Source organism: Odocoileus virginianus, chromosome 16, assembly GCF_023699985.2.
Source record: "Odocoileus virginianus isolate 20LAN1187 ecotype Illinois chromosome 16, Ovbor_1.2, whole genome shotgun sequence".
Taxonomy (NCBI): domain Eukaryota; kingdom Metazoa; phylum Chordata; class Mammalia; order Artiodactyla; family Cervidae; genus Odocoileus; species Odocoileus virginianus.
In genome coordinates this window covers 60151264-60171617 of record NC_069689.1, presented here as the reverse complement: position 1 = coordinate 60171617, position 20354 = coordinate 60151264, and the positions used below count along the sequence as shown (strand labels likewise).

At 58.0% G+C, this 20354-nt stretch overlaps 1 protein-coding gene across 3 annotated transcripts; it reads right to left on the bottom strand.

The window, feature by feature from the left end:
• Window positions 1–1003: 1003 nt before the first annotated feature.
• FURIN (furin, paired basic amino acid cleaving enzyme) lies at window positions 1004–14203 on the bottom strand. Of its 3 annotated transcripts, none has more exons than XM_070478319.1 (16): window positions 14132–14203; window positions 9524–9864; window positions 9032–9130; window positions 8816–8911; window positions 8382–8510; window positions 8219–8295; window positions 7850–7938; window positions 6720–6892; window positions 5992–6204; window positions 4920–5020; window positions 4697–4800; window positions 4489–4606; window positions 4193–4372; window positions 3644–3768; window positions 3422–3532; window positions 1004–3181 (listed from the first exon to the last, which is right to left on the bottom strand). In XM_070478319.1, the coding sequence occupies exons 2-16, from the start codon at window positions 9698–9700 to the stop codon at window positions 2568–2570; spliced, it is 2406 nt and encodes an 801-aa protein (XP_070334420.1). In that variant the 5' UTR covers window positions 9701–9864; window positions 14132–14203; the 3' UTR covers window positions 1004–2567. The 3 variants fall into 3 exon arrangements, with proteins under 3 accessions (XP_070334420.1, XP_070334419.1, XP_020761451.2); XM_070478318.1 differs by lacking the exon at window positions 14132–14203 and adding an exon at window positions 13353–13443; XM_020905792.2 differs by lacking the exon at window positions 14132–14203 and adding an exon at window positions 12689–12816.
• Window positions 14204–20354: the final 6151 nt, after the last annotated feature.

The following is a 20354-nucleotide window of genomic DNA, read 5'->3' as shown; positions in this document are numbered from 1 at the left end:
GGAAGGGGCGGGCAGGAGCCCCGACGCCTGCCCGCCCCCCTTGCCCAGCGCCGGCCGCTGCCTCAGCTGCCGGCCACACGGGCCCGCGGAAACGGAAGGGAGGAGGGGGCTGGGAAAGAATGGCCCAGAAGAGAGCAGTTTGCCCCGGGCACTCCCCAGGGCCCAGACAGCGCCCCGGGGGGACAGCCCAAGGGTGCTTGGGGAGCGCTGGCACAGGGCAGGGCTGTAGGCTCTGCGGTGGGCCGAGAGAGCCTGGGGGCCCAGAACCTAAGGGCAGGCGGGCAACTTGAGCAGCACGCCAGGGACGCCCCAAAGAGGCAGGGGGAAGGCTAGTCCAGGCCTTTCCCACCCCACTGGATTCCCCAAGGAAGGCTCAGGCGCCAGCCTCTATTTGAATAAAATTTCCTAGTAAATATCCCGAGGAGAGGCCTACTTCTCAGGCACGGATCCTGGTGGAACTGGCCTGGCTCCTCTCCCCACCACAGGCAGAGGTTTCCTGTCCCAAGGGAGACCTGGGGCAGGCGAGGGGCCTGCGCCAGAGTGTGTGTGTCTGGGCCGCTGGGGTGGGGTGGGGTGGGGTGGAGGGTATGGCATTTCCAGTGTGGGACTCAGGTTCTCCCCAGCAAAGCCTATCTGGATTCAGTTAGGCTCCACCAGAGGCCTCAGCCCTACAGCTGGTGGCCTAGGTGCTTCAGCCAAGGGACACCCTGAGCAACTGGATCCTGGGCCATCGCTCTCCACCCAGCTGGAGGCAAGGCCTGTGGCGGAGGAAGTATGTGCTCAGCTGGTTCCACTCTGGGGCCTCATCTGTCCCACCCCTGGGGCTTGTCGCCAGCTACTGTCCCTTCCACACCCTCCTAAACCCCTAGGGAGATGGACTTTGGGCAGCTAGAGCAGGCAGGACATCATGTGGGCACATAACTCACCCCAGCCCTCACCCCCACCCCATCCTGGATGCAGCCCCACAGTCCTGGGAAGAATATCACACACTGGAGACCAGGTCTGGTTTGCATAGTCTGCACGTTTAATCACTTTAAAACCTCTAACATTATCTCGTGTCCATTAAATAGAACCAACAATGCTGGGCCTGTTTAAATTACAAGAAAAAAAAAAATCACTGTGCACCAACCCAGTATCTTACAAAACCAGCTGGGCTGGCCACGGGAGGGGGGGGTGGGTGTGGGAAGAGGAGGGGGCACCTCTGGGCAGGTGGCTGGGTGCCAGGAGGGGCTGGGAGAGAGAAAGAAAGAAAAGGGAGCTCCCAAATGGGAGGGGACTGATTGTCCTAATGGAAGGGGTGCAAAAGGCACGTCAGAAGAGGGAGACTTGGGGGGCAGGACAGGTCAGTGCTTTCTCCACCAGGGCACAGTGTTGGAGGGGGCTCGGTGCCACTGCCTGCCCACCCCTGGCACTTGGAGAACCAGTGACCCGTGAGCCCTTGGCACGACGAGCCCCATCTCAAATGGACGACAGCCTGCCCCTTCCACCGTGATCCTCCTTCCCTAGGGCCCACTTGGCCTGGCCTGCCTCGTCAGTATCCGGGGCTCAGCTGCAGCCCACCCCCCACACCTCAGGCCCAGGGCAGCCGAGGGCAACAGCAGGGTGGACAGTGGGTGTGGGAGGGTGGATGGTCCAGCTGCTGCTACCCCCGTTAAAAATACAAAAAAAAAAAAAAAAAAAAAAAATCAGCATCTAAAGTGAAATAATCACAAAGTGAAAATATATCCTCAAACAGCCCCTGAGATCCCCACAGGGGAAAGCAGCATCGGGTGGGAGGCGGGAGAGGCCGGCTGGGCCACCGTCCCTCCCCACCACCCACCCAGGGGCTCCAGGGCTGTGAGTGCCAACAGCCCAGAAAGCCCCGGGCTCAGAAAACAGGGACTCGGGCCCTGGCGGGAGGGGGGAGTGCTGGAGAGGGGAGGGTGGTCAGCACACCAGCCTGGGGTGGGGCCAGCCTCTCGAGGCAGGCAGCCCGCCCGCTGTAGTGGAGGTGGGCAGAGGGCCGAACATGGGCACACATGTGCGTGCCCCGGAAGCGCCTGCCCGGCCTTGGTCCCCGTCCTTCGCTCACTGCTTTTGCCTGAGGCTCACCAGAAATGCAGAACAGGGTCTGGACGCAGAAGCCCTTAGGGAGGTGGCAGCCTCCTTCCGATACCCCCTAGGCCAGTCTCCTGCTGCCTGGATGGGGCCCATTATTGCTTTAGAGGGACGGCGAGAGGCAGGGGCCGCAGCCCTGGTCAGGAATCCCGGGAGGGCCGCCCCTCTTCACCGGGCGCTCTGGCTGGGGCCTGGACCTTGGAAAGCTGCCCTAAAGGTTTCATTCCTTTCTCCACACGGAGGGCTGCTGCGGGTGGGGACAGGCTCTCCCCCTATCCCCCGACACCCAGCTGGCCCTGGGGTCCCATCTCAGGCCGCCAGGGGGCCCAAGGGTAGGGTGGGAAGCTGTTTCTGCCCCTCTTGCCTCCCGACTGGGGTCCAAACCCAGTCCCAAGATAAAAAAATACTTTGGTGAATTAAAAAGTGCCCAAGGAGGGGATGGGCTCGAAGGGGCGGGCAGTAGGCGCTCGTCAAAGGGCGCTCTGGTCTTTGATAAAGGCGGTCCTCTCGCCCCGGCCCTCGTCCTCCTCCGAGTCGGACGGGCACTCCTCCTGCCAGGCTTCGGGGGGCAGCCCCTTGTAGGAGATGAGGCCGCGGTCCATGGTGTATACTTTCACCCCTCGGAAGCTGAAGCCCGAGCGCAGCTGCAGGACCAGGAAGACGGTGACGAAGACCAGCACGATGAAGGCGCAACTGAGGCCGGCCACCACCTCGGGCAAGTGTGAGGGCAGCAGGTCTGCCCGCAGTCGCGGCTCCACCGCTACCTCCGCGGGCGGCGGCCCGGGGGGTGGCGGCGGCCGCGGGGGCGGCTGCTGTTGGGGCGACTCGCGGCTGCTCTGGCTCTGGCGCGAGCACTTCCGCTCCACGGGGTCCAGGGAGGCGTGGCTGGGGCAGCTGAGGCAGTCTGTGGGGGCGGGGCCCTGGCACGTGGCGCACGAGGTGTGGCAGGGCGTGCAGACGCTGGCCCGGATGATCTCCACGTCGTTCTCCGTGCTGTAGTGTGTGTCCAGGACTTGGGGAGCGAAGCCTGGGGGACAGTGCTGGACGCAGTTCTTCTGGTGCAGGGAGAAGCCTTCCTCGCACACTGCCCGGCAAGGGAGGGAGGGAAGGTGGGCGTCAGCCAGGCCGCCGAGGCTGCTGGGCCCTGAGCCCCAGGACCTGGGCAGCCCTGGACACAGTCACTGCTGTCCCCAGGAGCTCCCAGCCCCAGAACCCAACCCAGGGCCCCAGGATGTCCCTTCACATCCCCGTTCCTCCTTTAAGAGGGGCACCCTCTATCCCCCGAGTCTCAGGTCCCCAGCCCCCTTCAGCGCCCACGACTCACCCACACAGGCCTGGCCGGAAGTGAGGGTCTTGCAGCCGGCGCTCTCAGCGGGTGTGGGCGGCCCCTCAGCGGCCGTGCCGTACAGCACCAGGGTGAACTTGGTCAGCGTCCCTATTGAGGGGCGTGGCAGAAGTCAGGAGGCACCGGCCGCATGCCTGCCCCCCACCCCCAGACCCCACCAGTTCTTCTCCTGGACCCCAGCCCGCAAGCATCCCCCAGTACCATAGTTGTTGGCTTCGCTGGTGTTTTCAATCTCTAAGACCCACTCGCCAGAGGGATCCTCATCCCAGGAATGGGTCGTCATGAAGGCCCAGTCGTTAAACCCATCTGCAGAGTAGTCGTGTGGCCTGGGGAGGAAGGTGCACCCGGCTGCCTGAGGCCTCTAGAGGGCCCCAGCCAGGGGGTGCCAAGCCCATAGCACACGGACCACACACTCTCCCCTGGTGCCACACCAACCCTGCCCGGCTGGAAAGGCCTGCTGGTTATTTCCCAGGAGGCAAAATATTCTCAGCTGGAACACTCTGGAAACATGCAAGGGAAAACTACATGCAGACTACACACGGGAAGGCACACAGATGTGGCATGTAATGGGCAGATGCAGGGACTCCTGCAATATGGGACAGTGCCATAGGACAAAAACCATCCCTCCCCAAAACGTCAATGTTTACCCCATGGAGAAGTATTCGTGGACCATCGGGGCTGTGTGAGTCAATGAATGAATGCGTGTGGACCCAAGGACAGGACAGGCTGGGTGGGAGAGAGGGCAAGTACCTGGCGGCCAGCAGGGTGGAGCGGGTGCCCATTGGGCTGATCAGGTGGATGGCAAGGTCACCACGGCGGTTGTAGGACAGGGTGAGCCGCGCCTGAGCATGCTCTAGCCGTGTGATGTGGCTGGGCTCCCCCAGGCAGGCGGTCACGGTCTTCCGCACCTCCAGCCGCTTCCCGATGTCCCTGCAAGGAGCACGTGATGGGCTGTTGGGCTGGGTGGGGGTGGGGGGGTGCAGCAGGCACCCCGGCGACCCTTGGGTCCAACCTGCCCCTCCTCCCAGCCAGGGTCCAGCCCTCACTTGGGCTCAGTGAGGATGTCGATGATGCATTTCCGCTGGGGGGCCACCGTCGTCCAGTTCTGGGCCAGAGCCACCATGGCGCCGGCGTCCAACAGCCCATAGCCGTACGAATGGCTCACTGTGGGGCAAGAGGGACGGGTCAGCTGGAGGGGGCGCAGAGTGGCCCCCCAGGACCCTCAATCCAGCCCAGGAAGCACGGTGCCCTCACCTTTGCGGCCCACACCGTTGGTGGCCCAGTCATTGGCGTTGAGGTGGGCTGGCTTTGAGGTCCGGACCACCAAGTGCTGCATGTCCCGCCAGGTGAGGTTCTTACTGCAAAGGAGGGACCGAAAGGCTCAGTCTCTTCGGAGAGACTCCAGCTGGAATCTGAGGGCTGCCCTGCAGCGGGCGCTGGGCGGGGACAGGCTCGCCCCTCGGTCCCCACCACTCACTTGGCCTCCAGGGTGAGAGCGATGATGCCTGCTGCCAGGGGGGCAGACGCAGAGGTGCCCGTGTGAGACTCTGTACACTTCTGCCGCAGATCAGTAGTCACCTACAGGAGGATGACGACGTCGGGCATGTGACATGGGGAGGACACCAGAGGGGCCACCTGGCTGCCCTCCCTCTGCCCACGGGCCCTGAGCAGCATAAATGGCGTGGGAAGCCAGGGCCAAGATGCCTCGTTCCCACTTGCTGCCTTGCTAACTCACTGCCAACAGGCCAATGCCTGGCTTTTTCTAGGTCTGTTTCCCAAAGAATAAGAGGGTTGAATTAAGGGTTGGAGATCACTGAGAGCAACACAGGGCTTCCCTCGTGGCTCAGTGGTATACAGAATCCGCCTGCCAATGCAGGAGACATGGGTTCAGTCCCTGGGTCGAGAAGATCCCACATGCCAGGAACAACCAAGCCTGTGCGCCACAAGTACTGAGCCCACATGCCCAAACTACTGAAGCCCAAGCACCCTAAAGCCCATGGCAACTAGAAAGTAGTCCCCGCGTGCCACAACTACAGAAAAGCCAGAGAAGCAACAGAGACCCAGCACAGCCAAAAACACATACATAAATGAAAGTGTAAGTCACTCAGTTGTATCCCAACTCTTTGCAACCCTATGGACTGTAGCCTGCCAGGCTCCTCTGTCCATGGCATTCTCCAGGCCAGAATGCTGGAGTGTGTTGCCATTCCCTTCTCCAGGGGATCTTCTCCACCCAGGGATCAAACTCATGTCTCCTGCATTGCAGGGAGATTCTTTACTGTCTGAGCCACCAGGGAAGCCCAAATAGATTGTTAAAACAAAAAATGAGTGTGATGCATGTTTTTAGGGAGAGTTTTATCAGGGGCTTCACCAGTGGCTCTGTGACCCTCAAGAATCTTAGAGAGGTCCCCTAGCTCCACACCATGATGCCTTCACCACCACCGCCCAGCCACATGTGGGTAGAAGGCAGATAGGGTCAGAAAGGCGGCCCCGGGCAGAGCCAGAAAGCGAGCAGCCCCATTTCCCCAGCCCCCTCCTGGGAAGAGACTCACAATCTGCTTCTCGTTCTGGTTGCCACTGCTGTAGGTGGTGGCCAGTGTGGACGAGCAGGCCTCACTGTACCAGGGCACGTTGCCGAACTGTGTGGCGCTGCTGATGGACAGCGTGTAGATGCTGTTGGTGTAGCCGTCACAATTGCAGCTGTCATGTTCCCGGCCCCCGTTCCCTGAGGCCCAGACAAAGATGGAGCCCAGACCCCCACGGCCCTGTGGACAGAGTGGGTTGGGGTCACACAAGAACAGGACTTGGGGGGAGGGCTGGTGGGAAGATGCTGCTTGAGACTAGGAAGGCTGGAGCATCCTTCTCCAGCGACTCTCTATCCAGCCCCTTCCCCCAGGGAGATCCCTGGTAGAGCTCTCTCATCTCTTTTTACACAAAAAGAGACCCAGTCCACTACCAAATTCCTCAGAGTGGCGATTCCAGACAGGGGTGCTGCATGCTATGCTTAGTCACTCAGCTGTGTGTGACTCCATGGACTGTCCCCTCTGTCCATGGGGATTCTCCAGGCAAGAATACTCAAGTGGGAGTTAAGGGCAATTAGCATTTACTTTTCTCTTCCTGTCCTCAACGTTTTAATAAACGTGCTTTGTATAAATTAAACACAAGAATAAATAAATAGAAACAGAAAAACACAAAGAAGAAAGCATGGCAAAGACAGTGCCTACTTTGCCCCCTGAGGCTGGGCCTGGTTTCCAGGGCTGGGCCAGGACCCCCACCTCACCTGGCTGACCCCCCGGAAGAAGGCCTCCTCAGCCAGGTGGGCTGGCCCATCCACGGTCTTGCCGTCGTCCTCAGGGCCCCAGCTGGCACTGTAGATGTGGATGTGGTTGGGGTTCAGGCCCAGTGAGCGTGCCTCCACCGCATCTGTCACTTCGCCGTCCAGCATGCGCACCCCTGGCCACGGAGGGGGGCACGGAGAAAGAGGCTGCGTGGGTCCAGCCATCAGGGGCACCCCCAGGAGCATACCCAGCCCTGCACCCAGAGGGGAGGACAGAGGCTGGTGCTAGGAAACCCTGAGCCCCTGGCTTCTTGGGTGACCTCTGCCTTTTGAAGACAAGACCCAGGGGAAAGGGGAGATCTCTCCAGCCCTCAACCACACATTCTGGACTGGGACAAGTCTCTGGGGTCTCGAAGGAGCATGGAGCTCAAGGCCCTTCAGAGTGGAAGGTGAGGTTTTAGGGTAACTCCCGCTAAGAAACGATCCCCCCGGGACTTCCCTGGTGGTCCAGTGGTTCAGAACGCGCCTTGTAATGCAGGGGACATGGGTTTGATCACTGGTCGGGGAACTAAGATCCCACATGCCACAGCACAACTAGGCCCGTGCACCAGAACTATTGGGCCAGCACACCACAGCTAGAGCCTGTGTGCTGCAGGAAACATCCTATGTGCCACAACCAAGACTTGATGCAGTCAAATAAATATTAAAAACAAATAAACACTCCTCCCGCCCTGCAGCACAGGGCCACCAGCAGAAGGTGATGCATTCAGCTCTTTGAGCTGTGACTCTTTGTGGCCCTGTGGCCCTCCCAGGCTCCTCTGTCCATGGGATTCTTCAGGCGAGAATACTGGAGTGGCTTGCCATGCCCTCCTCTGGGGGGGCGGGGGTGGTCTTCCCCACCCAGGGATCGAACTGGAGTCTCCTACATCCTCTGCGTTGGCAGGCAGATTCTTTACCCACTGAGCCACCTGGGAAGCCCTCTAAGTTGCTAAGAACCCTCTACAGAAGAGCCATGTGGTCAGAAGGATGCACAGCAAGGAAGTGAGGGACACTGATTGGATGGGGAGTGAATAAAGAAGAATCCCACCAGAAAGGGTGGTCCTGAAGACAGGGTGGCCGAGGCCCACACCCACCTCCAATGCGGGCGTTGTAGGCCACACCTACGCCACAGACACCATTGTTGGCCACCGCCGCCACCTCTCCCGCACACCGCGTGCCATGCCTGCCGGGGTCAAGAGCACAGCGTTAGCAGTGGACGGAGCATGGCGGGGCGGCCTGCGGAGCAGGAGGGGCCACACACCCCTCCACTTTAGCCTGCTGTCCCACCTCTGTACAGACACCCCCCGCCACACACACACAGACGCTCTCCACTCTGACCAGACCCTCCCTCAGCGCCCCAGCCAGACCAGGACTGTGGAAAAGACTTCAGCCTCCTGGACGGGGCTCATCTGCTTCCTTGGTGGAAATGAGAAGGGAGACAGAGGCCAGGGACAGGTTCTTACCTGTTGTCATTCATCTGTGTGTACCGGGGCTGGGGGTCAGGGTCCTGATCATTGACATCGAAGCTAGCCCCAGGATCCTGGAAGGGAGGTGGTCATCATAAGGTCAGCCTGGACACTCCAGCAGAGCAGGACCGTCCCTGGACTCCCCTCCCTGCCTCCTCACATAATTGCCTGCCAAGTCTGGGTGGTTCTTCTCGATGCCGTCATCCAGGATGGAGACCACGATGCCGCGCCCTGTGTAGCCCTGGGCCCAGGCCTCCTTCACATTCAGGTCCCGCTGGGTGATGCCAGACTGCAGAGACACCCACCCCCATCACCCAGCGCTTAGGAGACGAGGTTGGTTGCTGGATGAGGTCCCTTTGCCGCTCCACAAGCCCCTTCTCCACCCTCCCCTGCTCCTGAGATGCCACCACTGGGCTCCGTGGAATTATCAAGAACTCTGGGAGGGCACTCCGCAAGGCTTAGCAAGATGGGCAAGAAAGAGCCAAGAAGCAGACAGAGGCAGACCGACAGGAAGCCTGAGGGTCAGCCCTGCCTGCACATGGGACCCCTGAGTAGAGAGATGGATGGATGGAGGCAGCCGGGGAGGCCACGTACCAGGTACCACTGCTGGGGAAACTTGGGGTCCGTGGGCTCCTGGTATATGTCCCGTTTGGCCCGTCGCTTTGCCACCTGCTGCTCCAGCCACTTAACCTGTGAAGCAGTGAGGGGGAGACGGTGTAGGAGGGGGAGGAGGGAAAGAAAGCGGGCCTCCGGAGAACCGGAGAATGGAAAGGGAAGGCTGGCAGTGGGAGGGGCCGGGGCCGCACTCACTTGAGGTTCCCGCTGCAGCCGGCTGTGCCGCAGGCGGTGAGGAGACAGGGACCGCTTTGTCACCGCTCGATGCCAGAAGTGGTAATAGTCACCGAAGATCTGTAACAAAGCAGGGAGACTGAGCTGGGCTTTCCATCTGTCAGTCCCTGGAGAGGCGAGGGGGCGGGGGTGGACAACCAGTTGCAAGGGGAGACTCAGGATGGCAGGCTGGGTGGTGGGCATCTGCTTCCTGCCCAGGACCCAGCAAGAAGGTGCAGGTGAGGCTGAGGGGGCCTCACCCACCCCCACTCCCTGGGACACACCAGTCCACTGAGCAACCTAAGCTAGAAGCCCAAGGGCAGGACAAGCCTCCGCTCTCCCCACTGGCCACCCAGGTGGCCCAGAGAAGACAAGCCCCTGAGTTCCCGCGCCAGGTGCTGGCACCCCTGCCCCCACGGGCCCACCCCTAGGTGATGTCCTGCGCCGAGGCCAGCCAGAGGGAGCAACACCTACCTGGCCCAGGTTGAGGAAGCCATGCTTGCGTGCCACGCGGTCAGCGACGGCTGGGCCTCCAGGAATGTGCACAGCCCAGGTGTTGGTGAAGACCTTCTCTCCGTGGGCATCGGCCACCAGCAGGACCAAGGCTCCCGCTGCTGCTACCACCCAGAACAACCAGGGCCTCAGCTCCATGGGGGGGGACAGGTGGCCGGGACCCCGGAGCCCCCGTCTCCTTGGCCTGGTCACAGGGCCTGGGCTCCGGCGTACCTGCTCACTGCTTGTGGCCCGGGGCTGACTGGTGGGGGCATGGGGCCGAGATGGGCAGGGCTGTGCAGGGAGGAGGCAGGCTGCCGGCTCTGAGGGAAGCAAGGGAGGGAAAGGCGGAGAGTCAGTCCCTCTCTGGGCACGCACTAAAGCTGCCTTCCCACCCCTCAGCTCACTCCAGGCCTGAAAGGGCCTCTAGGGGGTGAGGGGTGAAAACCTGGTCCCCTAACAGCCAGATAGATGGAGCGATGGACCTATTCCACACACAGGAATACGGAAGAGGGAAGATGAGGGTGAAGGCTTGAGTCACTCCAAACCAGAAGCAACAACTAAATAAATGCTTCCCAGAATCTAAGTCCAAAAGGTGGGGTATAAAGCAGCAGGTACCCACAATCCCATTTTTGTTTTGAAAGAAACTATTTATACACATACACGTATATTTATATAAAACCACAGGACGTAATCTGGAAGGACACATGCTGACAACGGTTTTCTCAAGACGGTGATAATTACGAGTAACGGTTATTTTCTTCTTCGTGTCGCTGTATGTTTTCCAAATGACTCAGGTATATTTTGTAAAAGGGTAAAACGTGGACTTTTAAAGTGTTTTAATGGGCGGCACCTACACAGCTCACTAGGGCTTCCTGGTTCAGACCCAGCCATGGGGAGTTACCTGCAAAGACTCATAGCCTCTGGCAAGAAAGAGGGGGCCACCTAAGATGGGGTGTGGGCTCTGGGGGCTGAGCAAGGGAAAGGGGGATTGCAGTGGCTTCACCCTCCCTCTATGGCCCAGGCCATCAGCAAAGTCAGGGGGCCCAGGCTCTCTTTTTACACAGTTTCCTGGGAGACGACAGGGCCACCCAGTCCTGGCCTGGAGGCCTGCAGTAGCCCCTTTTGGTGGCTCCACGCCCACCAGCCTTGCGTCATCTGAGCCCAGGCAGCCAGGGCAAACACTGCTGCTGAGCCAGGAGCGCTAAGGTGAGGCTGAATCAATAGTCCGCGTGTTGTTTTTCCTCCTTCAGCAAACAGAGAGCGGGACCTCTCCGCCTGGGGCCACATAACTGTCCCCACATAGGGCCCCTGGCTAGCCAGAAGCCTAACCCCTAGGGTGGGGAGAAGCTGGGGAAGGTCCTGGAGGTGTCCCGCCTCAACACCAAGCTTGTTAAGCCTGCCCACACGGCCCTGGTTGCCCCCACCCCTCCTGGGCCCAGCCCCACAGGACGTCACTCTGCTGGACAGCAAAGTGAAGCTCTGCAGCCCATCCAGGCCCTGGGGAGGCGGACCAGAGGGCTCACCACTGGGAAAACTCACGTTGCCCGGGGCTGCCCTCAGCACCCCCAGCCTCCCTGCCCGCTCCTCCTGTACTCCCACCCTGCAGGCTGGAGAGCTTCAACTCACAATTCCTGGAGTATTTTCAGTTTACACCAAAATAACCTGACAGCTGATGGCAGGAGGCACCCACAAGGCAGCTCCTCCTCACCCCCAATGGGCAGAGTCCATAGGGTTCCCAGACGGGCCGGGAAGCCACTGCCCCATGATGCCTTGGGCGACCAAGTTCCAGAGAGCTGGTCTGAGCAAAGGCTGGGCTGCCCTTGGGAAGGGTGAGGGTTGGAGGCGGGGGTTGAAGGGGCCCTGTGCCCCTCACTCACCAGAGGATGTAGAGCCCTAGAGGCAGGGCCTTATAGAAACAAGTTCTCATCTCCCCTCCCTGACACCAGAACTGCCTCTTGGGTTCAGACGTCAAGCAAGGCCATCTCCTAACCACAGTGCTGTGAGCCACACTGTACCCCTCCACACACACACATCAAGACCAGGTTCATCTGGGTCTAGCCCAAGTTCTGGCATATTGTGGGTGGAATCGCAGCTGCTTGGTGATAAAGGTGATTATTTAATTACCTTGCAGCACCCGAAAAGGAAGCGGGCTTCAGGCACAACCAAACAATCCTTCAAGAAAGGACTGGCCTCCATCTGCTCAGCATCCCCAGACACACTGAGCCGTGGATATGACCGCTTGAAGCCGTCTCTCTTCCACAGAGCTTGAAGCCCCAAACAGCCCTGCCTCAGCATCCTGGAAGCAGGGAGGATGGCCCCCACCTCAAAGAACAGGCGCTGAGAACAATAAATGAATGGGCTGCTTCTCCCCACCCCCATCCTAGATTCTGACTCACCCTCTGAGTCCCTGTTTGGCTTAAACCGGTACGCTTGCCATATTTCCAGCCTCCTGTGAAGCCCTCTATGGGGCTCTACTCCAGGCCTGGCCACAGAGACCTGTGGGTGCTCTTCCTGGCTGTGATGTCTTCTCCCGCCCCAGGAACCTCCTGACGCAGCCAGCCTCTCCAAGGCATCCGCACTGAACCTCACCCAGGTCCGGCTGCTGTTTCCCAGGCATCGGGGGGTCTGGCGTGGTCAGGGCTGCCTGGGAAGTCTGGTTCCTTCTTTCCAGCAGAGACACCAAACCAGCTCCTGTAGCAGGCACTGATGGCTCCCCTGAAATTCTGAATCCCAGCCTTTGCTCAATTACTCATTTGCTGTGTGATCTTAGGTCACTTCCTCTCTCTGTCTGGGCCTCAGTTTTCCTAGGTGGTAAAAACTGCTAGACCAGAGGTTTTCAAACTTTTTGAAAGCCACAGAATCCTCTTTTAAAAAAAAAAAAAAAAGAAAAGAAAAAAATCAAATCTTACGTGGAAGCCCAATATAGGACATCAACTTGGGCGGCTCTAGAACAGGAGTCAAGCTTGGCTCCTCTCCTTGGCTGTCTCCACACCTGGCCAGCGGCTGCCCAGCCCTCACTAGGCCACATCACCTGGGTTTCCCTCCCATTTCCCGAGGCAGAAAGAATTTCGACACCCTCCTGGGGAGGAGGGTCTGCATCTCGGGGGGTAAGGGGTGAGCGGACGGCGGGAAGGAGGCACTGACCTGACAACCGACTGCTGTTAAGACCTGTCTGGCAAGCAGGCCACCCCACGGGGGCAGCAAGGGCCTCGGCCAGGCCTTCGCGGGAGCCAGCCTCCCCGCGCCCGCAGAGCCCGCACCTGAGTGTCTCGCCGCCCAGGTGTGCGGGCGGGGACGAGGCCCAGGCTGTGAATAATCCCCTCCGCCGCGAGCAGCCGCTCCGCCCCTCCCCCGGCGGGAGCGCAGGCCCTCCCCAGCCACGGAGTGGGCGAGCCGGCGGCGGCTGCCCCCAAGGACGACGGGGAGGCGGGAGCACCCGGCGCCTCTGGAATCCTCTCCCCATCCCGCCCCCGGCGGGGGCCCCCGCGGGCGCTTCCTGGGGTCAGAGGGCTCGCTCCGGCCTCAAGCGGAAGAGCACCGGCACCCGCGGGGCCCGGCGCGCTCAGGTGGGCTGCGGGATGCCCTTCCTGCTCCCCGCGGCTCCACCTTCCGCACCGGCCCGCGGGCCAGTTCCGAAAGCCGGGCGGGCATCTGGGCCCGGGCTGCCTCTGCGCCAGCGACCCCGACCCTCCCCCGGCCTGGGCGCTCGAGCCGCGGAGCCCGCTCCTCCGGCAGAGCGGCCCAGTCTCCTCGGGCCCGGCTCCCGGCGCGCTGCCTCGCCCCGGGGCCCCGCGCCCTCGCTGCTTACCCTAGGGAGCCCGGGCGGGGAAACTTTTCCAGGCGAGCACCGGGGCGGCTCAGGCGCCCCTCGGCCGAGCGGAGAGCCCGGCTCCTGGGGGCCTGGGCTAGGCGCGGTCCCCGCGCCCGGCAGCAGCGTCACCGCGGCCTCGGCCGGGCCGGCGACCAGGGCAGGGCTCGGCCTCCGCTCCGGCTCCGGCTCCGGCGCGGGCGGGGGCAGCGGCCGGGCCGCGGCGGCGCGGCTTGTTTACTCGGGCCGCTGTCAGCGGCTGCGGCGGCCCGGGCTCCTCCTCCTCCGCCGCCGCGCCCCTCCCCCTCGCGGCGCCACCTCCGCGCTCCCGGCCGCCGCCGCCGCCGCCGCCCAGCCGGCCCGGCCCGCCGCGCCGCCCATGCCGCCCGGGCCCGGGCCCGCGTTCCGAGCGGGAGCGCCGGGGCCCCGAGGCCTTCCAGGGCGCCTGCCGCCTCGGGCTCCAGCTCGGGGCAGAGGTAGGAAGTGGGGCGGCGATCCCAGAGCCCTCGCAGCCGCTCGGCGGGTCCCCCAGGCCCCACTGCCAGCGCCCCCGCCCCCCCGGGCTCGGCTGTTAGCCCCGCGATCTCCCTGGGCCGGCGGGCGAGGAGACCTGAACTCGGCACCCCGGGCAGAGGTTGGGAAGGACTCGAGGCGTCACTCTGAGCCCAGTCTCGGCCGGATTCTGGGGGAGTTGGACTTCTCCCCCACCCCCCGCCACTTCCCTACTCCTAAGCCACGAGTTTGGGCACGACCGGGTTAAGTGCCCTGGGATGACGCACCTGGAGTACCCCCCTTGAGGTCGGGCTTCACCGCGTCTGGGCAGACTTCCTCGTGGCCTACAGTTAGAAGACTCACGACTTTATTTGCATTTATATAGACAGGTGGATGAGCAGAACAACTAGCCCATCCCCTTTTAATTTTTTTAAACCTTTTTTTTTTTCAACTCCAACTGCCTGCCAGGCACCAGGTCAATCACTTTATATTATCTCCTTCTTATGTACATTATTTAATCCGCATAATCCTTTCATGCTGACATCATCAATCCCATTTTACAGATAAGAAAACTGAGGCGCACAAGGTTTAAATAATTTGCTGAAGGTCCCACAACTAACAGGCCTCAGATCCCAGAAGAGATCTGGGGCTTTGGCAGAGCCTGAATCTGAGCTCCTTGCAATATACCACCCGGCTTCTCTCCCTCCCTGGGTTCCTGCCCTAGAAAACGTCTGTGCTACTTGGCTGAGGCCATCACTGCTTGAGCTGAGAAAGAAAAGAGGGGAAGTGTGGCCAAGAGCTCCACAGGCTGGGTTATTTCAAGGTCACAAAGCAGTCTCTGCCCATCCCTTCCTGCCCCCTTTGAGATAACCTGGCAGAACAGTGTTATCCTGTGACCTCTTCAGTACAGGTTTGGGGATGATGAGGAAAACGGATCAGGATGTTCTGAGCTCTTTCCCATGTGTTAACTTGCCCCATGCTTACCATGGATCCTGCAAGGTGGATACAGTTTTCCTTTAGGCAGCTTTTGTGTATCACTATCTGCACTTTACACAGGAGGAAACTGAGGCCCAGAGAAGTTAGTAGCATTTGTAAAGTAACTAACTAGGTGACAGTCAACCCCCAAACCTGAGTTCAAGTTGCAGTGGCACTATTTTAAACTGTGCCAACCTTAGACAATGATTTGAGCAAACTCCCGGAGATAGTAGGGAGATAGAATAGGAAATGGCAACCTACTCCAGTATTCTTGCCTGGGAAACTCGACGGACAAAGGAGCCTGGTGGGCTACAGTCCACGGGGTCGCAAATAGTCAGACATGACTGAGTGAGTAACGCTTTTACTTTACGGGAGATAATGTAGTTCAGAGGAACCTGGCATACTGCAGTTCATGGGATCGAAGAGTCGGACTTGGCTTAGCAACTGAACAACAGTGACAACACCTTAATTCTCAGAGCCTCAATTTATCCCTCTGTAAAATGGGGATAATTTTGAACCAGAGAGATAACATACTATTTGGGTACCTAGATGAACAGCACAAAAACCAGAAACTTGGGGAAGAATCTGGAGTCCTAATATTTGAGCAGGGAGGTGAGTCAGGTTGGTCCTCTTTCTGAGTGGGAACTGTTCTCCCCACCACAATCACCAGGGAGCAAAGACTCTTCGGGGCCACCCCGGGGTAGCCCCAACCAGCAGCCCCAGCTGCAGTAGGGAAAACAATGCTTCTGCAGTCAGACCTAGGCAGGAAGTGAGTCACGGTTCTTCCCAAGTCTGTGAGCAAGACAACCCTGTTGAGGGGAAACAGGGACTCGGCTGGCCCCACCTCGCCTCTGAGTCCCTCTGTGCCCTTCCCGGTTGTCCCCTGGCCTACAAGAAAAGTCAGCCCGGAAAGAAAGCAGGGCTGTCTGCTTCTCAGTGCCCCGCCCGTCCTGGAGGCTGGCCCAGGGAAGCTGCAGTGGGCCTAAGGAGGAGGAAGGGGCACTGAAACGTCCCAGTTTCTCCCACCAACCTGCGCCTCCAATGCTGCCTTTGGCATAAGGAGAATTCTTTTTTTTTTTTTTTTGAGAATTCTTTAAACTTTTGTTCAGAGGGGCATCTCTGAGGGGAGAAGAGGACTGAGAGCTTATCACAGGGCATCCCCACCTTAGTCTCGCTCCTATTTTAGGGTTGTATTTTACAGCAATTCGGTTGTTAAAAAAGAATTGGGGAGGGACTTCCCTGGTGGGTCCAGTGGTTCAGACTCTGTGCTTCCACTGCAGGGGATGTAGGTTCAATCCCTGGTCAGGGAACTTAAGATGTCCTGCAAGCTGCTCAGCCAGACCAAAAAAAAAAAAAGAATGGAAGCCACTCCCCTTGAGAAAAACCTTCTGGAGAGAATCCCGCCTTGCCACAGCTGGTGACTGCTAGTCAACTTCTTCCTTCATCTCCTGGAGCAAGTCCTAAAGGCAGGTTTTGTTCTCTTTATCACTCCCAAGAATTTATATGAGGCTTAAGGCCTGAAGGAGCTAAACTGCTTGCCCAGACCCCCTGACTTGGGGCCTCAGTAAGCTCACGGGCCTCTGGACAAAAGTTATCAGTTTTACACACAGTTATTACAACAGGGGCACCAAATGACCGCGAAGCCCGGCAATGGGGCTGGGGGGACAACCTGTGAGGTTGCGCAGGGCCTCGTGGGTAAGGCCTGAGGGGGGAACGGGCTGTGAGCAGTTCCTACCTTCCTAGCAGGGGGCCGGAAGAAGGGTGCAACCAGGCCTTTCTTTATCCCTGGATTTGAGGCTAACCGTCCAGGTGGCTCTGCTTCCCAGGTGGCTCAGTGGGTAAAGAATCCGCCTGCAATGTAGGAGACACAGGAGATGCGTGTTCAGTTCCTTGGCCGGGAAGATCCCCTGGAGAAGGGCATGGTAACCCACTCCAGTATTCTTGCCTGGAGAATCCCATGGACAGAGGAGCCTGGAAAGCTATAGCCCATACAGTCACAAAGAGTTGGACACGACTGAGTACACATACACAGCCAGGTGGCTCAGTGAAGAATCTGTCTGCAGTGCAGAAGACCAGGGTTTGATCCCTGGGTCAGAAGGATTCCCTGGAGAAGGGAATGGTTACCCACTACAGTGTTCTTGCCTGGAGAATCCCATGGACAGAGGAGCTTGGTGGGCTATAGTCCTTGGGGGTCACAAAGAGTCGGACACAACTGAGAGATCTGGGGAGACCTCCAAGAGCAACTGGTGTCCTGTGATAAAATCCACCCGTTCACCTTTACCTCAGGCACTCCCGTTGTCCCCTTGGAGTGCTCCCGGGCATCCCTTCCTCTCAAAATCTCTTCCCTCCTCTCTCAGACACCTCAAACAAAGCCTTCAGGATTAAACAAAGCATGCAGGATCTTAGTTCCCCAACCAGGGATGAACCCTCACCCCCTGCAGTGGAAGCTCAGAGTCTTAACCACTGGATCGACAGGGAAGTCCACCACCTCCACCAACACCCACTACATCCACACATGCGTGGAGGAGCAGACAGCAACATTTAATTGGGGTTTTCTCTTCTCTAAAAGAGCAGGATTTGAAAGCTTTCTGTTGTTTTCTTTTTGCTTACCTGCATGCTCAGAAATTTCTACAATAACTTTTAGAATAAGATAATTAAAATATTTAAGTCATGCAAAACTGAATAAAGCATGCCCATACTTCACCAGCTAGCTCCAGAACACCTGGGGTCCATCCTGAACGCTGCTGAGACAACAGTCAGGCTCCTCCTGTCCCGTCACAGGGCAGGGCCCTTCCAGTTCTAGCTAAACCGCTTTGGGAAAACCTCCTTTATATGATAGGCAAACTGGGTGTCTGTGTGGGTGGGGGGAGGAGCGAGGAGTGATGTGGTGATGATGTATCTTGTCACGCTGGGACAGGATCGCAGCTCGACCGGCCCTTCTCCTGGTCCTAATTATTAGGCTAGGTCCGTGCTTACCTTTTACCTGCAGGTTCTGCCGCATCCCCAAGTCACTGGTCAGCTTAAGGGTTCCCTCCTGCCGGCTCTGTGTCTTCTGCTTTGCCCATACTGCCCGGCCAGTGCTGCCCATGACTGGGCAACAAATAGGTGCTTTGGGTGCAGTCTGAATGCTGAGCCCTGGAACCTCAAGCTGAGCCCCTTAGGACTTGTCTTTAGGAAGCCAGCAACCACCCCTGGGAGAGATAGAAGGATACGCACCAGAGCTTCCTGAAGCTTCGCCTTCCCTCTGGCCTTGCAGCTCCAAAAAGCTCTGCCCTTCCTTCTCTCTCTTGATACAACAATGTAAAAACAATCAGTTAACATGACTTCTTGTTGAATTTTCCTATCAGTTCTATTATCAGAACAGGATTTCTCTACCTCGACACTATTGACATTTTGTACCAGATTATTCTTGTTTGGGAAACTGTACTGTGCATGCTAGGATGGTTTAGCAACATCTCTGGTCTCTGAACATGAGGGGCCAGTAGTAACCCCGCCCGCATTATTGTTAGGGGAAGCACACTGGCTAAAACTGGCCACCCTGGCCAGGCACCATTATAACTATTTGCGTGAGTTATTTTACAACAGGAGGTCCTGCTAAGGAACACAGAACTAATAAGCCACCACCAACTGAAGAGTTCAGGAAAGGGCTAAAGGAGATGCCACATGTCCTTCCATCTCCCAGAATCCTCCTCGCTGGCATCCATCTTGGCTGAGCAAAGCATGTGCGACCAGGAAGGACCCTGAGTCAGAGTGACTGGCCAGAGACAACCCAGAAACTAATCCCATCACCATAAAACCCGAGACCGCAAGCCACGTGGGAGAGCAGTTCTCCTGGCTTCCCTCACCCTCCTGCTCTCCACCCGGCCACCTCTTCCCAGTATAGCCACTTGCTTTGTCAGCTCATGTGTCTCCTTGGACAGTTCACTTCCGGGTGTTAGAAACCCCTCGCAGGCCCTGGAAGGGGTCCCCCTTCCTGCAACATCATAACAACCAAAAATGTCTCATGTGCTTAGTCGCTCAGTAGTGTCCGACTCTTTGCAACCCCACGGACTTAACTTTCCCCTATGGAGCCCACCAGGCTCCTCTGTCCATGGGATTCTCCAGGCAAGAATACTGGAGTGGGTTGCCATTTCCTTCTCCATAAAATGTCTCGAGACACTGTCAAATGTCCCCTCAGGAAGGGACAAAACTGCTCCCGGCTGAGAACCACTGGTTCAGAGTGAAAAGTGGGAGTGACTCGGGAGAGGGTCGTTGTGCCAGGGTTGTGGGCAGCAGGGGCTGTGTGCCGGGAACTGCACCGAGACAGCTGGGAGCAAGAGAGAAAACTCCCAAACCCCAAACCACCTGGCCGGGCAGGGCAACAATGGGGCCATTTAGGGTGCAGGGCAAACAATCTTCTGTATCTCCCCGACATCTGAGGACACGGCTCTCAAGAACGTTAATGATAATGCTGAATTGAGGAGAGGAACCATCACACTCTGTTTACTGAGGTGGGGAAGCGGGTGAGACAGCTCTGCATTAAATATGTATTTGGAAAGCAGTCAAAAGTGGTGGCTTAGGGAAGAGGGGCGGGGCGGAGGAGACTTCGGGGAGTGACAGATCTGTTCATTCCCTGGGTTGTGGTGATGATTCCAGGGTATTCACAAATGTCAAAGTGGATCAAGTCATCAGAATTAAAAAAGAAAAACAAAAATAACAAACAAACAAAAATGGATCAAGTCGCATGTCTTAAATATATGCAGTTTATCATGTGTCAATTATATGTCAATAAAGTTGTTTTAAAAATGTATTTCAGGACTTCCCGGTGGCTCAGTGCATAAGAATCCGCCTGCCAATCCAGGGGACATGAGTTCAGTTCCTGGTCTAGGAAAATTCTGCTTGCCACAGAGCTGCTAAGCCACGTTGCAGCACAACTAGTGAGCCCATGTGCTGCCACTACTGAAGCCCATGCACTCTAGAGCCCATGCTCCGAAACAAGAGAAGCCACGGCAATGAGAAGCCTGAGCACTGCGACTAGAGAGTAGCCCCTGCTCGCCACAACGAGAGAAAAGTCCATGCACAGCAAGAAATACCCAATAAAAATAAATAAATAAGATGTATTTCATTGTTTAACATTTTAGTGCTTGAAAAGCATTATTTTGGAAATGTACTATCATGAAGTAGCCATATCTTGACTGTGCCAGATGAATGGTGGGGTGGAACAGTCACTGTAGTCCTTAAAAAGGAAACAGAAAAGAAGGAGAAAATGATCATGGACCTGCAGGCACATCTAAGGAAGGAGGGAAAAATGACGGCAAGAACATTCAGCTCCAGCGTCTTTACATGAAGCCAGGGAGAGCCTGTCCGCTGGTTTAGAGGAAACACTGGAGAGTTTTTCCGTTGGATGATGCTATCAGACCAACGTGTCTGGAACGGTATTATCAGGGGCTTGGGGAAAAGAAATAACAACTCTAGTGCTGGCTGCCAGGAAAGGAACAGATGAATCTGGAAATTACAGGCTCCTCCACTGCCTTTAATCCCTAAAACAAACATTGC

Excerpts from the sequence above, each read along its gene's own strand:
- FURIN (XM_070478319.1), bottom strand. The coding sequence starts at position 9,700 with ATGGAGCTGAGGCCCTGGTTGTTCTGGGTGGTAGCAGCAGCGGGAGCC. Across the intron at positions 4,607-4,696 it reads CAACGGTGTGGGCCGCAAAG|TGAGCCATTCGTACGGCTAT; the intron begins GTGAGGGCACCG and ends CTTGCCCCACAG. Across the intron at positions 3,769-4,192 it reads TCCACCCTGCTGGCCGCCAG|GCCACACGACTACTCTGCAG; the intron begins GTACTTGCCCTC and ends CTTCCTCCCCAG.